The sequence below is a fragment of the Oncorhynchus masou genome, chromosome 33 (genome assembly GCF_036934945.1).
Source record: "Oncorhynchus masou masou isolate Uvic2021 chromosome 33, UVic_Omas_1.1, whole genome shotgun sequence".
Taxonomy (NCBI): domain Eukaryota; kingdom Metazoa; phylum Chordata; class Actinopteri; order Salmoniformes; family Salmonidae; genus Oncorhynchus; species Oncorhynchus masou.
The window spans coordinates 22533403-22549642 of record NC_088244.1 but is presented as its reverse complement, the minus strand read 5'-3'; the positions used below and the strand labels follow the sequence as shown (position 1 = coordinate 22549642).

Genomic DNA, 16240 nt, shown 5'->3' with positions numbered 1-16240 from the left:
AAACTCTTAGACTACCGATACCGACAGAATAAGAACAAGTCTTTGATATTAATTACTAGTCTGCAGCTAGGAATTCGGTATCATTGAACGTGAAGAACGACAACCACCGAAACATCCATTCTATAAGTTAATTAATGTCACTCTGAACTATCCCCTCTAACCAAGACAGAGAGAGAGAGAGAGAGACAGAGAGAGAGAGAGAGGACGAAACAGGACGAAACTCTCCAACAGAAACAAACTTTTCAACAGCGATCAAGACGACACACTGAGCGTAAATATATATATATATTGATTGCATTTGTTCCCGAATGAGTGAGAGTTCATGTGCAAAGGATTAGCATTTCAATTGTTATAATTATCACTCTGTAGTGACTTCTCAGCTGACTCCCCCTTTTGTCCACCAAGCCGCGATGCCGGTTTAGCCCACTAGGGCACATTCCCCTATCATTTCTTGTAACCATATTTACCTTGTTTGTTTGTTTATGCATTTCTGTGCCCTGACTTCCTAGTTAATTACAGTTACATGATGAATCTGTTTAATCGAGTAATACTAATTACAGAGAATCTTTTTCATTTAATGAAAGTAAAGACACGACACAGTGATTACAGCCTCGAGTCATCTTGGGTATGACGCTACAAGCCTGACACACCTGTATTTGGGGAGTTTCTCCCATTCTTCTCTGCAGATCCTCTCAAGCTCTGTCAGGTTGGATGGGGAGCATCATTGCACAGTTATTTTCAGGTCTCTCCAGAGATGTTTGATCGGGTTCAAGTCCGGGCTCTGGCTGGGCCACACACGGACATTCAGAGACTTATCCCGAAGCCACTCCTGTGTTGTCTTGGCTGTGTGCTTAGGGTCGTTGTCCTGTAGGAAGATGAAACTTCACTCCAGTCTGAGCTCCTGAGTAAATAAGGTATTTCTGTTTTTTATTTGTAACATATTTCGCTTTGTTATTATGGGGTAAGTGTGTAGATTGGGATTTTTATTTATTTAATACATTTTAGAATAAGGCTATAACGTAACAAAATGTGGAATAGGTCAAGGGGTCTGAATACTTTCCGAATGCACCGTATATGCTGGGAATATACACTGAGTGTATAAAACATTAAAGACAACTTTTGCCCTCAGAACAGCCTCAATTCGTCAGGGCATGGACTCTATAAGGTGTCAAAAGTGTTCCACGGGGATGTTGGCCCATATTGACTCAGTTGTGTCAAGTTGGCTGGATGTCCTTTGGTTGGTGGACCATTCTTCATACACACTTGAAAACGCGCTGCAGTTCTTGACGGTGCATCTTTTGTCTTGCCCATTCATCCTCTGAATGGCACACATGCACAATCCATGTCTCAATTGTCTCAAAGCTTAAAAATACGGTCCCTCTTTAAATTACGTTCAGCTTATAAAGCCTTCATAAACACTACATAAATGTGTTTCAAAGCATCTATAACCTTATATCATGCTTTATAAAGGGTTCATAAATGTGGCATACTTGTGTGACATAACCACCAATGTCAAATGTTTCATAACCCACTATGTCAAATATGACATAAACCTGTGCTTTATAAAGGGTGGCGTAAGCTCCCCTTAATAAAGGCCTTATAAATCATATTAAATTGAGGCTTCGCAAAGCATTTAGAACCCTGTCATGTATGTTGGTAGAGCATTGCAAGGCCAGGATATTGGGTTTAATTCCCTGGACCACCCATACTGTAACGGTTCTCGTCTGTCGAAGGAGAAGCGGACCAAAATGCAGCGTGGTATTTACTCATATTTATTGTTGAAAAATGACTAGACATGAAAATACTGAAATGTACAAAAAACCAACAGACGGAAATGTGAAAAAACTATACAGCCTATCTTGTGACTACAAACACAGAGACAGGAACAATCACCCACGAAACACTCAAAGAATATGGCTGCCTAAATATGGTTCCCAATCAGAGACAACGATAATCACCTGACTCTGATTGAGAACCGCCTCAGGCAGCCATAGACTACGCTATACACCCCACAAAACCCCAAGATGAAACACACCACAATAAACCCATGTCACACCCTGGCCTGACCCAATAAATGAAGATAAACATAATAAATTTTGACCAGGGCGTGACACATACGTAAAAATGTATTCACGCATGAATGTAAGTCGCGATAAAAGTGTCTGCAAAATTGTATATATAATATTATATTTCACTAAAACACTTCTAGGATGGCCAACCTATTTCCCTCTTGGGTGCATAACTAATATTGGACCTGACCTCAACTTCCCCCAAAATGCTGTGCTGAAGGATGACACACACTTTATAGTACAGCAAAAAATGCTTCCTTCTGTTTGATTTTAGATTTTGAGTGTAGTTTCCCATTATTTCAGTGAGCTGCACTGTTGTTTGGTTAGCGTATTTTCTGTAGTGTGTTAAGCGCACGTGATGTGATTCGGCAACCAATGGAATGGGTGGAGTAAAAGGCCAGCAACAGCAACACTCCCTATTATTCAGAGAAATGAAATGACACCATATTTACATTCTACAGACCCTACTCAGTATTCCCTACAATGTTTACTGCTGATCCCAGAATAGTTCTTGATTTAACCCAATCTGTATTCCATATACAGTGATTCGCATAGGGGGCATTTATTTGACCTTGGAACATGTTTTAAAACCCAAGTATAATGCAAATGTCACTTAAATATGAACAAATAGGAATCATTCATGTTTAGACAATTATTGTTTCATATCATCAACGGTTATTGGCACTTTTCTACTATTGTGTGGAGGTCTTCTATTTAGAACATGTCTGTAATTCCGTGACCCAGAAGTTACATTTTTGTGTGTTTCTGACGAGATACTGATCATGTGATGAGTTCGCCAATCAAATGCCCCACTTGTGCTGCCACTGGGAAACAGCGAAACACAGCGAAACAAGTAAGTTAGGCTTTAGTTATTGTAATTTAAATTAGTTTGTTGTAGGTACAGTTCAAGTCGGATGTTTACATACATCTTAGCCAAATACATTTAAACTCAGTTTTTCACAAATTCTGACATTTAATCCTACTAAAAATTCCATGTCTTAGGTCAGTTAGGATCACCACTTTATTTTAAGAATGTGAAATGTCAGAATAATAGTAGAGATAATTATTTATTTCAGCTTTTATTTCTTTCACCCCATTCCCAGTGGGTCAGAAGTTTACAAACACTCAATTAGTATTTGGTAGCATTGCCTTTAAATTGTTTAACTTGGGTCAAAAACTCGGGTAGCCTTCCACAATAAGTTGGGTGAATTTTGGCCCATTCCTCTTGACAGAGCTGGTGTAACTGAGTCAGATTTGTAGGTCTCCTTGCTCGCACATGCTTTTTCAGTTCTGCCCACAAATGTTCTATGTCTTGAGATGTTGCTTCAATATATCCACATCATTTTCCTTCTCATGACGCCATCTATTTTGTGAAGTGCACCAGTCCCTCCTGCAGCAAAGCACCCCAACAACAAGATGTTGCAACCCCCGTGCTTCATGGTTGGGATGGTTTCTTCAGCTTGCAATCCTCCTAATTTTTCCTCCAAACATAACGATGGTCATTATGGCCAAACAGTTCTATTTTTGTTTCATCAGACCAGTGGACATTTCAATCAATTCAATCTTTGTCCCCATGTGCAGTTGCAAACTGTCTGACCTTTATTATGGTTTTGGAGCAGTGGCTTATTCCTTGCAGAGTGGCCTTTCAGGTTATGTCGATATAGGACTCGTTTTACTGTGGATATAGATACTTTTGTACCGGTTTCCTCCAGCATCTTCACAAGGTCCTTTGCTGTTGTTCTGGGATTGATTTGCACTTTTCGCACCAAAGTAGGTTAATCTCAAGGAGACAGAATGCGTCTCCTTCCTGAGCCGTATGACGGCTGCGTGGTCCCATGGTGTTTATACTTGCGTACTATTGTTTGTACAGATGACCATAGGTACCTTCAGGCGTTTGGAAATTGCTCCCAAGGATGAATCAGACTTGTGGAGGCCTACAATTGTTTTTCTGAGGTCTTGGCTGATTTCTTTTGATTTTCCCATGATGTCAAGCAAAGAGGCACTGAGTTTGAAAGTAGGCCTTGAAATACATCCACAGGTACACCTTCAATAGACTATCAGAAGCTTCTAAAGCCATGACATAATTTTCTGGAATTTTCCAAGCTGTTTAAAGGCACAGTCAACTTAGTGCATGTGAACCTCTGACCCACTGGAATTGTGATACAGTGAATCACAAGTGAAATAATCTGTCTGTAAACATTTGTTGAAAATGTCACAAACCGACTTGCCAAAACTATAGTTTGTTAACAAGTAATTTGTGCAGTGGTTGAAAAGAGTTTTAATGACTCCAAACTAAGTGTATGTAAATGTCCGACTTTAACTGAAAGTGTTGAGTTAGATTACACAATGTAGTTACCTCAATCATTATTTCAAATAATTTTGGTGACTTCACAGCAATTGTGTGAAGATGAAATGTCGCTAGCTAGCAGGTTCAGCTAAATACATATCCCCTAGATGCAACCATGTCTGATAGTCACATCATGAGATTTGTAAATGAAAGAGGAATATAATATTATGAATTGAATGGAGTTTTCCATCTTTCCATTTAGAGTTTCTGGTGCAGTACAGAAATGCCCTTATCCAGATGGTGTAACAAAGGCATTTCCTAACAGAACTGCTAACTTTCTTTGATTTTACTTTTAAGGGTGGAACCAACATGCAGTAACTGCAGCAGGAGAGGCAAGAACCAATTTCATTGCTGGACTTTTTGAAACGTCATGTATTTGTTTAAAAAATTTACAGATAAAAGGGTTGTTGTATGGTTTAAACATGTCTTTAATGTTTAGTTGTTTTAGCTGTTAGTGATAATTCCCTAAGTGTTAATATATTAGTGTTTACATAATCCTTTATGTATGTGCTATGAATGACCAAAGGTGTCTGGCCTTATAGTAAGTACAGCGTCATATGATACAAGGCATTTATGTATAAGTTATATATGACCAAAGGGGTCTGACTTTAAATGAAGTTCAGTGTCATGCAGTACAGTCTTTATGGATGTGTTATGAATGACTGAATGTGTCTCACTTCAGAGTAAGTATTACAGGACACTGCATAAAGTTTCAATAAATAGGTTATTAAAGTTCTGATGATTTATGAAGATTTTCTCATGATCCACAGTTTACTGTAGGGTGTGATAGGTATTTAAATGGATTAATGGACCTGCAAAGCTTGTATTTGTGTTAGTGTCAGTGTGCCAGAACCAAGATGATTTGGAGTAGTCCAAGCTGAGACTACTGCACCAGGTATTTCTCTTCTGTTCCCATGCTGGAGACCAGGCCTTGATTACAACCTGTTACAATGGTGCCAACATTTTGTGGCTGATCTTTCAGCAGGGGGAGTAGGTGAATGTGTCAAAGACCTGACTGGGCCCAGTACCACGAGGTCTGGATAGTTTTTGTTGTGTGTGTGTTTGTGTACTGAGGAACATGTAACTTAGTTCCAGATGAAAGACCTTTTCAATTTCTTTAGGTTGGGGACTTTCATCAAGATAAGTATTTCTTGGTGTAACGTTGTCTCCATCAACCATTCAAAGTCGGCCTTAGTGGGTGTGCCATAGAATTCTATAGGATTCTTACTGAGTAGAATGTTTGTCATCCTCACTACGTAACACAGTCAAAAAGTCATAATTATTGCTAAATCCTGCCCATTTCTACAACTGATCTTCTTAAAATTGTATTTGAAGCCGAGCCCTAACTAATGAAGGCCAAGTTTTATGCATTGGTCCACCAGAAATACCGTGCATTTGGGCAGAATTATCTGGGAACAAGACTAGGTGTAATGTGACTAACATGACATCACGTTAGAGTGTATCCTTCCTTCAGCACAATATGTCGCCCTTTATAAAGCACACGTTTATATCATATTCGACATAGTGGCTCAGGTCACATTTGACATTGGTGATTATGTCACACAGTTATGCCACATTTATCAACCCTTTATAAAGCATGGCATATGGTTATAGATGCTTTGTAACACATTTAGTGCTTATGAAGGCTTTATGAAGCCTTTATAAGCTGAATTGAAGTGGGCAGCTGAGCAAAAATGAAGGAAAACTAAACATCCAGAGGACCTATCATCCTTTCACTCCCTCCTCTCTACCTTCTCTTCCTCTGTATCTGCTGCTAAAGCCACTTTCTACCACTATACATTTCAAGCTGCCTCTAACCCTAGGAAACTCTTTTCCACCTTCTCCTCCATTCCTTATCCTCCACCCCGCCCCCCTCCCTCCCCCCTCTCTATGAACGACTTTGTCAACCACTTTGAAAAAAAGGTTGACAACATCCGCTACTCATTCACTCAGCCTATTGAGTAAACTGGTCTCACTCACACATACAGTGGGGCAAAAAAGTATTTAGTCAGCCACCAATTGTGCAAGTTCTCCAACTTAAAAAGATGAGAGAGGCCTGTAATTTTCATCATAGGTACACTTCAGCTATGACAGACAAAATTATAAAAAAAATTGAAAAAAAATCCAGAAAATCACATTGCAGGATTTTTAATGAATTTATTTGCAAATTATGGTGCGAAATAAGTATTTGGCCACCTACAAACAAGCAAGATTTTTGGCTCTCACAGACCTGTAACTTCTTCTTTAAGAGGCTCTTCTGTACTCCACACATGACCCTACCTCACACAGGAAGCGGCGCAGGTCCTAATCAAGGCACTTGTCCTCTCCTGTCTGGACTACTGCAACTCGCTGTTGGCAGGGGTCCCCATGTGTGACACTTGAACCCCTGCAACTACCCCGCCCTACCTTCAGGCTGTGCTCAAACTCTACACCCCAACCCAAGCACTCTGTTCTGCCACCTCAGATCTCTTGGCCCTCCCACCCCTACGGGAGGCCAGCTCCCACTCAGCCCAGTCCAAGCTTTTCTCTGTCCTGGCACCGCAATCGTGGAACCAGCTTCCCCATGAAGCTAGGACAACAGAGTCTGACTCTACTGACTCTACTGATAGCTATGTTATTGAGGAAAAGTGTACTTTCTATGCCTGTGATATATGGTTGACCCACCTAGCTATCTTAAGATGAATGCACTAACTGTAAGTTGCTCTGGATAAGAGCGTCTGCTAAATTACTTAAATGTAAATGTATAGTGTGAGTGTACATACACCTTTTGTTGTGCAAAGGTATATGGTGGATATTGTGTGCGACTGTGAGTGAATTATTATTTGTAGTCACTGTGCTACTGCTGCAACAATTGCTCTACAAGCGGTCTTCACCTGCTGGTGCGCAAACAGAAAAAAAGTGAATTCTCAGAACTGCTCTGGAAAGCCGGATACACTTCTAATAGTGTCACGACTTCCACTGAAGGTGGCTCCTCTCCCTGTTTGGGCGGTGCTCGGCGGTCGTCGTCGCCGGCCTACTAGCTGCCACCGATCCAATTGTCCTTTTCGTTTGTGTCTGTCTGTTGTTATCACCTGTGTCTGATTAGTTAATTTCGGTGGGTTTATTAACCTCCACAGCCTGCTAGTCTTTGTGCGGGATTATTTTACTGTGTTAGCTCTGTTAGGGGTGCGTGTTTGCTCCACAGGTTTTTTCCCCCTCGCAGTCGTTGTACCGTTGGTACTGTGTTAGGAGTAGAGGTTTCTCCTCCGTGTGTTTCGTGATTTTCCCCGCCTGTTGTTGGTGGGTTGGGACTTATTATAAACGACTGTGCAAACTGGAATTCCTTGCTCTCCTGCTCCTGACTCATGCACCTACCTCTTCTTAGGAGGCACCTAACAAATAGGTTTTCAGGAAGCAGTTAAAGACCCCTAATATACTTCTGCATGCATTAACATACTGTAGGAATCAACCTATGTCCAGTCCTGATACCAAGGCAAACAATGAGGGAAAGTCTTATGGAAGGGGAGAGGAAACCCCTCTCAACAAGGTTTTTAAAATCATGTGGCTATGTGAATGGATTCACTGGATGCCTCTTCCCGACAGCTCAACAACTGTACCTTTTGCACATGTGCTTGTTCAGCTGTCCTGTGACGCCACTGAAAACTACAGTGTGGGAGTAAAGGAGGCATGGAGCATGGGGCTGGAGTGAACGTATTCTTTATTGGCTGGCGTTTGAGATTAGTGACAGACTGGATCCCTTCAGTAGGTCATCTCCCTATGCATCAACACATCTCCTCTAGAAAGCATGCAGCTATCCCCCACTCATCCTGAGACAGAGAAGAGATGATAACACATTCAATAACTCAGACTTTAGTTTAGCTTGTCTTTAGACATTTGTGCTGGGTACACTACACACAGATGACAGAAGTCAGTTTCCTGTGCCCCTGCTCTCTTAACATCCAATATCCCTGTAATAAAACCCAGAGGTCGATTTGCCTCTCTGGGACTCAATAAGTGCAGTGGCTTATCCCGTTCACCAGTGATGGAAAAAAGTACCCAATTGTCATACTTGAGGAAAAGTAAAAATACCTTAATAGAAAATGACTCAATAAAAGTGAAATTCCTCCAGAAAAATACTACTTGAGTAAAAGTCTAAAAGTATTTGGTTTTAAATATACTTAAGTATCAAAAGTAAATGTAATTGCTCAAATAAAACTTAAGTATCAAAAGTAAAAGTATAAATATTTTTCAAATTCCTTATATTAAGCAAACAGCACCATTTTCTTGTTATTTTAATGTACAGATAGCCGGTGGCACACTCCAACACTCAGACATAATTTACAAACAAAGCATGTGTGTTTACTGAGTCTGCCAGATCAGAGGCAGTAGGAAGACCAGGTATGTTCTCTTGATAAGTGTGTGAATTAGACAATTTCCTGTGCTGCTAAGCATTCAAAATGCAACGAGTACTTTTGGGTGTTAGGGAAAATGTATGGAGTAAAAAGTACATGATTTTCTTTAGGAATGTAGCGAAGTAAAAGTTGTCAAAAATAGAGTAAAGTACAGATACCCCGAAAAACTACTTTAAGTACGTAGTACTTTAAAGTATTTTTACTTAATTACTTTACACCACTGCAGTTCACGCGTCACAAACCAATGAGAATTTAGAACTGAAACTCAATATCACAAGCAGTCTATACCTTTCACCAGGGGAAGGACATAATCCTAAAATACTAAGATCTTGCCTTGAATTGTCCAAACATTGCTGCTCTCTAAGCTCCTATCCAATGATACCAGTTAATGCAGTGTGTGAGGCCTTACCTGCCCTGTGCAGAGCGCAGTGCAGTGGCTCGGCTATGGTTGACGTCCATCTCCATCAGCAGGGGGATGGAGGAGAGGTTGCAGGGGGGAGAGGCCATCTTCCTGGCCAGCTGCATGTTGTTCATGGTCAGATTACAATGCCACAGTGTGGGTAGCTGACCCCTCAACAGCTCCCTGAGAAAGACAAAGCACTGAGTTACTGTATCTGTACCAATTAGGAAGGGGAGGGAGAGCTGAGGCTGAACATTGCAGTATGGTTCCATGACTGCATTATCATAATAATAATTTACTGCAGCAACATAAAGGCCATTTAATGAGTTCACAATACTGATGAGTTCACAACATTTCCATCCAAAACGGATCTTCGTCAGGTCAAAAACACTGAGTGTTCACATCCCCAAATATACACATATCACCTCACATGACCATGTGACGCACGGTGGGTGCAAAATACATTTGTATATCTCTAATAAAGAAATAACAATGAGATGGGTGCATGTCATGGTTCCAGAACATAATATATATTTACAAAATGACCAAGTGGGTAACCTGGAAGGCAATACAAATCAAAGTAAAGTGACATATTCAGGTAACAAATGGTCTGATATCAAACTCTTGGTTCAGACATCTAGGAGACATTGTACGCAAACAGTAAATCCAACACAATTCTCTTCTCAGTGATAGATCATCAGTATCGCCTCCCCTCCTAGGAGTCTTAACATGTTCAATGCCAATGTATCTCAGAGCTAATGTTGTGACGAGCCCTGATATTACTCCTGTGTTCTGCTATCCTTGTTTTCAGAGCTTGTTTTGTTTTTCCCACATAGCATAGACCACAAATACACTTGATCAGCTATATTACATTTTTTTAACCTTAATGGCCTTGCCCATACCTGACTCCGCTCAGGGGTCCGGCCTCTGAGGTGGGCATCACCAGGTGGGGGGTCTGGGCTGTAGTGGGCAGGTGGCGGCGCTGGCAACCAGGGCTCAGGGACCACGTCAGCTTGTGGGACTTGATGGCCAGATGTTGACGGGAGAGGCTGGAGCACGGGAACGGGGTGAGCAGGTGCACATTGTAGTCTTGTCTTATCTGAGGAAATTGTAGGAATTGTGGTTGATTTATTTTAAAGGTGCTGTGCGGTAAGTCTTTTGGACCATCGTTTACTAATCTAACCTTCTACATTTCAAAGTATAATATGAAGTATGGTTGTATAGTCCAAACAATACGCTGTGAAATACCTTCTGAACAGCCATTACTCTTGTATATTTTCTGTTGAAATACCCAACAAGTACCAGACGGAGAAAGCAAAAGTAGGAAAACTGTACCGCCTACTGCCAGAAGCAGGATCAGTTCACATAGAAAGGATATAGATCAACAGAGTTTGCTTTCCATGGAAATTACCATTCTAAAATGTATGTGTTTGAGGAAAGGCTCTGAACCCATTGGGTTTCAAATGTTCCATTGAACAGCTTTAACATTTTAAATGACCACAATATGATTAAAGATAACCAACGATAAAGCCCCATGAAAAGCCATATGTCTGTAGGATGAAAGTGAATGTAGCAACCAAATTAAGGCTTGTGTCTACTATTCTTCCTCACCTCACTGAAAAGATATAGCATGCGAGCAAGGCAGGTCTTGCGGCTGTGTTCAATAGCAGCTTGTTTAGCACTCCACCGACGCAACGTCCGTTTCTGGTACACATCCAGTTTCGTCAGGAAGGAGTATATTTCTTTTACCGACTGTCCATCCTTTAGCTCCCGAGCAGCAACCAACTGCATATTTAGATTGTAACTGACAAGAAAAAATAGAGGTTAAAAAATAAGTTGTATTCCAAAAATACAAGTTCTGATCAATAAATGGTCCCGTGAATCATATGAACAAAACAATTCTACCAAAAAAGAGTATGAGCATAAATTCTTATCATACCGGACTTGCTGCACTGATCTGTAGGCCATGAACTTGCGGAGCAGGCAGGCCAGTCTCATCTCATCCATGCCCAGAATGTGTGTGATGAGGTCCTTGGCCATGCTGTACAGCTCAGTGGAGATCTCCCCGCTGATCGCCGCCTGCCTCAGGAGATTCAGGTTGGTCCTCTGAGACACCACGTTCACCTGGTATGTCGCCCCCACCATCACCGTTTTCTCTATCTTCCTCCCCTCCTCCTCAATCTCCATCTTATACCGCTCTATGTCCCCCTGGTTGGCTGTCTCTATAAGTCTGGGTTTCAGTACTTGCCTTGTTGTCTGATGTGGAGTATGTCTCCTCTTGATTTGCTTCTCTACAGGTACTTTGACAGTTTTCTCGATGTGGTGGTGGCGTTTCTTCTCCACTCTGATCTCCTCTTCCTCTACAAAGCTGTCAGAGGACGAGATGGAGAAATGGCTGGTGAATGGCTGTTCCTCCTCAGTCTTGGGCTCATTATCCAACTTGTTGTTCATGAGGTTCTCCAGGGCCAGGCGCATCTTACAGGTCTGCTGCTTGCTCATGTTGTTGCTGTTCTTCAACTGGATCAGGACCTCAGACACAGAGTGGTGGCATTCTTGGTGGGGTCCTTTCTTGGAAGCAGACTTGGCGTTCTTGTCTTCTTCTTTCATGAGCATGTGCACATTGGCGCCCAAACTCTCAATGTTCTGGTCATGGCTGACGAACATAGAGTTGATCTCTTTGAGCATGTCCCCTGGTGACTTGGTGGTGTCATCCCAGAACCCCTCCCAAGCCACTTTGTCCTCCTCAAACGGCATGCCCAGGATGCTGTCTGTAAATTTCCCATGGAGTTTGGAGGTGATGTTGTTGAAGGAGTTTCGGATGGTTTTCTGAAGGATGATGTAGAGTTTGATGGCGTCGTTGGCCTTGTCTGCCTCTAGGCCTATATCCTTAACACTGAGGGACTTTTCAATTATGTTGAACACAGATGACTGGAAGCCATCCAAGAGGCTGGTGCTGTTCTTCTCCATGGCCTCAAAGAGGTCCAATTCATCAGGTGATGTCTCGGGGTTGATCTCCTCTTCAGACACAGGGGAAGGTGTGGGAGGTATCTCCTCTTCGACATACTCCTCCTCAATGGACTCTGGCTCCGTACCAGCCGCAGTCTTGGGTGGGCTCTTGGGTAGCTGTGATTCCACCACTGATGGCGCTATCTTTGGCTTCTGCTCCTTCTTAGACAGAGGGGGCCGTCTGGGATATTTCGGATTGAATGGGACTGAGGTGCTCTCTGGCTGGGTTTGGCTCTGAGTCATGGGGAATTCCATCACCGGCTCAATCACTTTAATCACAGAACCCTGTTGTCCTGACCTGACCATCCCCTCCAGCTTGTGGATCTGGAACTTGTGCGCTGCGATCTCCTCCTGAAGGTTATAGTTATCTCCCTCCAGTTTGGTGATCCTTGTCTTGCCCCCTTCCAGCTCTGCTTTGGCACGGGCCAGGTTAGCACGGCAGTCATTAGCCTTCATCTCATCCAGTTGGGCTTGGGCTTTGTGGGCCTCACCTGTGCGCTCCTGCAGAGCCTCGTTTAGGTTGTGGAGCCCCGTCTGAATGAACTTAAAGGCCATGCTCATGGCCTTGTTGCAGGACATGGACTTGGAGATGTCGCCCAGCATGAAGGACAGATCTGTAGAAGACTTGGTGGCCAGGCTGGGCTCCGCCATCATGCGTTCCACTGTGGGCGGCTGCAGCTCCTGGATCTTCAGTATCGTCCTGGCATCGACTTTTGACTCCAGCCACCAGTGCCACACACCTCCCTTCTTATGTTCTGCTTCTTTCTTTTTGGTTTTCCTGGTGTCGAGTTCAAAGAGGAATCCACAAAGCTCGTGAAGACGTACAATACAAGCTTGGATGTCCGACATGAAACTCTGGATCTTGTCTTGCATCTCCTCAACCCATTCCTCAGTGATACCATCTACCTCCCGGAAGTCCTCGTCCTCCTCCACCTCCACCAGCTCCTGGTCTACAGCAATCAACCAATTAATAAAATTGTATTAATAAAGCCCTAACAAATGTCACAATGTTATTTACAGTATCCTGACTTAAACCCCTGAAGAGCAAGCAGTGTATAAAAATAGATTGTACAGAACAGATATCACAACCATGGTATGAGCATTAATTACTGAAGCACTTTGGTCCAATTCTAAAGCACTTTGAACAGCTAATGGCACTGTGCCACTCACTCATGTTTCTGAGCCACTGGAGGACCACGCTGAGCTCATTTTCCTTGTCCAGGCTGGACTGTAGGAATGCTTGGATAGTGACGAGCTGCTGGCCACGCCTGCGCTTCTCCTCTAGATGCTGTGATTGTGTTATCAGGTCATCATCCTCCTCCTCTACAGCCGAGGCCAAGCGCATGCGGCACAGCGCCTTGTTTACACTGTTCAGGATCACGTGCAGTCTCCCTGCCATGTCCTGTAGGTATTTGTATTTGTTAAGGATTCCTAGCAGCCTTGGCTGCAGCTACTCTTCCTGACGTCCAGCAACATTAAGGCAGTTATATACCATTTAAAATATTGCACGACATTACATTAACACTTTTCACAACACATTAAGTGTGTTCCCTCAGGCCACTACTCTACTACCACATATCTACAATGCAAAATCCATGTGTGTGTAAAGTGCGTGTCTTATCATCTGCATGTGTAAGCTTGTGTCTGTGCCTGTGTGTGTGTTTCTTCACACACACAGGCAATTGTCCTGATCTCGCATCAGGATGGTTTGTATGAGGCTAGAAAATACTGGATAGGCCTACATGGAATACTACTACAAATAATATTGTGTAACGATGGAAGGGGAACAGCAGTAGAGAGACTTGAACCTGACTCTGAGGTTACAGTGGGGCGAGTGCACTACCACATGTGCCGTAAAAACAGGGATGCCACACTACTATGAAGTGATTAGATTAAGAAGTAGAACACGTGGCATCGTGAAAAAGTGCTTCTCTGCCATATGACCTACAGGTAGTGAGGGGATATTGTTAACTATGCTCCTATCTCATTCCAGCTAGCACATATGTTTCTTAGAGCTTGGTGAGATCGTGGTTGTCCTACGGTTATTTTGCATACAACCTTCACACAACTTCCTGGGAATGTTGCAGGATAGTTGCTTGACTTTGGAACATTCTCAGCACATTTAAGGAATTTGACAAAAAACAAACATACTTTACGTATGTGCTTGGAGTTTAACAAAAAGTTACGCCAAAATAAGCTAACAGAGTTATTAAAATTGTTAATGACACATTCAGGAAGTTTTAACAAAGTTATTAAAAAACCTCCAAATAACATACAGTGGGGCAAAAAAGTATTTTGTCAGCCACCAATTGTGCAGGTTCTCCCACTTATAAAGATGAGAGAGGCCTGTAATTTTCATCATAGGTACACTTCAACTATGACAGACAAAATTGAAAAAAAATCCAGAAAATCACATTGTAGGAATTTTAATGAATTTATTTGCAAATTATGGTGGAAAATAAGTATTTGGTCACCTACAAACAAGCAAGATTTCTGGCTCTCACAGACCTTCTTTAAGAGGCTCATCTGTCCTCCACTCGTTACTTGTATTAATGGCATCTGTTTGAACTTGTTATCAGTATAAAAGACACATGTCCACAACCTCAAACAGTCACACTCCAAACTCCACTATGGCCAAGACCAAAGAGCTGTCAAAGGACACCAGAAACAAATTGTAGACCTGCACCAGGCCAAGAAGACTGAATCTGCAATAGGTAAGCAGCTTGGTTTGATGAAATCAACTGTGGGAGCAACTATTAGGAAATGGAAGACATACAAGACCACTGATAATCTCCCTCGATCTGGGGCTCCACGCAAGATCTCACCCCGTGGGGTCAAAATGATCACGAGAATGGTGAGCAAAAATCCCAGAACCACACGATGGGACCTAGTGAATGACCTGCAGAGAGCTGGGACCAAAGTAACAAAGCCTACCATCAGTAACACACTACGCCGCCAAGGACTCAAATCCTGCAGTGCCAAACGTGTCCCCCTGCTTAAGCCAGTACATGTCCAGGCCCGTCTGAAGTTTGCTAGAGAGCATTTGGATGATCCAGAAGAAGATTGGGAGAATGTCATATGGTCAGATGAAACCAAAATAGAACTTTTTGGTAAAAACTCAACTCGTCGTGTTTGGAGGACAAAGAATGCTGAGTTGCATCCAAAGAACACCATACCTACTGTGAAGCATGGGGGTGGAAACATCATGCTTTGGGGCTGTTTTTCTGCAAAGGGACCAGGACGACTGATCCGTGTAAAGGAAAGAATGAATGGGGCCATGTATCGTGAGATTTTGAGTGAAAACCTCCTTCCATCAGCAAGGGCATTGAAGATGAAACGTGGCTGGGTCTATCAGCATGACAATGATCCCAAACACACTGCCTGGGCAATGAAGGAGTGGCTTCGTAAGAAGCATTTCAAGGTCCTGGAGTGGCCTAGCCAGTCTCCAGATCTCAACCCCATAGAAAATCTTTGGAGGGAGTTGAAAGTCCATGTTGCCCAGCAACAGCCCCAAAACATCACTGCTCTAGAGGAGATCTGCATGGAGGAATGGGCCAAAATACCAGCAACAGTGTGTGAAAACCTTGTCAAGACTTACAGAAAACGTTTGACCTCTGTCATTGCCAACAAAGGGTATATAACAAAGTATTGAGATAAACTTTTGTTATTGACCAAATACTTATTTTCCACCACAATTAGCAAATAAATTCCTTAAAAATCCTACAATGTGATTTTCTGGATTATTTTTTCACAATCTGTCTGTCATAGTTGAAGTGTTCCTATGATGAAAATTACAGGCCTCTCATCTTTTTAAGTGGGAGAACTTGCACAATTGGTGGCTGACTAAATACTTTTTTTGCCCCACTGTTATTTCTGTTCTCAGAGCATTAATAAAACCTACCAGGAAAAATTTCAAGGAGCCAGAGTGAAATGTTCTCAGAACCTCTCTGCAACCTAAAAATAAGCTTTCCCAGCACAGGTGAAATTTTGACTTCTGTTCTGTTCTTCAGTTTTATCGGTCAGGAAA

At 42.4% G+C, this 16240-nt stretch overlaps 1 protein-coding gene across 1 annotated transcript; it reads right to left on the bottom strand.

Moving 5' to 3' along the window:
- Window positions 1–8105: 8105 nt before the first annotated feature.
- On the bottom strand, window positions 8106–13612 carry LOC135527433 (uncharacterized). The gene is made up of 6 exons (XM_064955964.1): window positions 13384–13612; window positions 11147–13163; window positions 10819–11011; window positions 10110–10306; window positions 9217–9390; window positions 8106–8222 (listed from the first exon to the last, which is right to left on the bottom strand). The coding sequence occupies exons 1-6, from the start codon at window positions 13610–13612 to the stop codon at window positions 8207–8209; spliced, it is 2826 nt and encodes a 941-aa protein (XP_064812036.1). The 3' UTR covers window positions 8106–8206.
- Between the last annotated feature and the right edge of the window lie 2628 nt (window positions 13613–16240).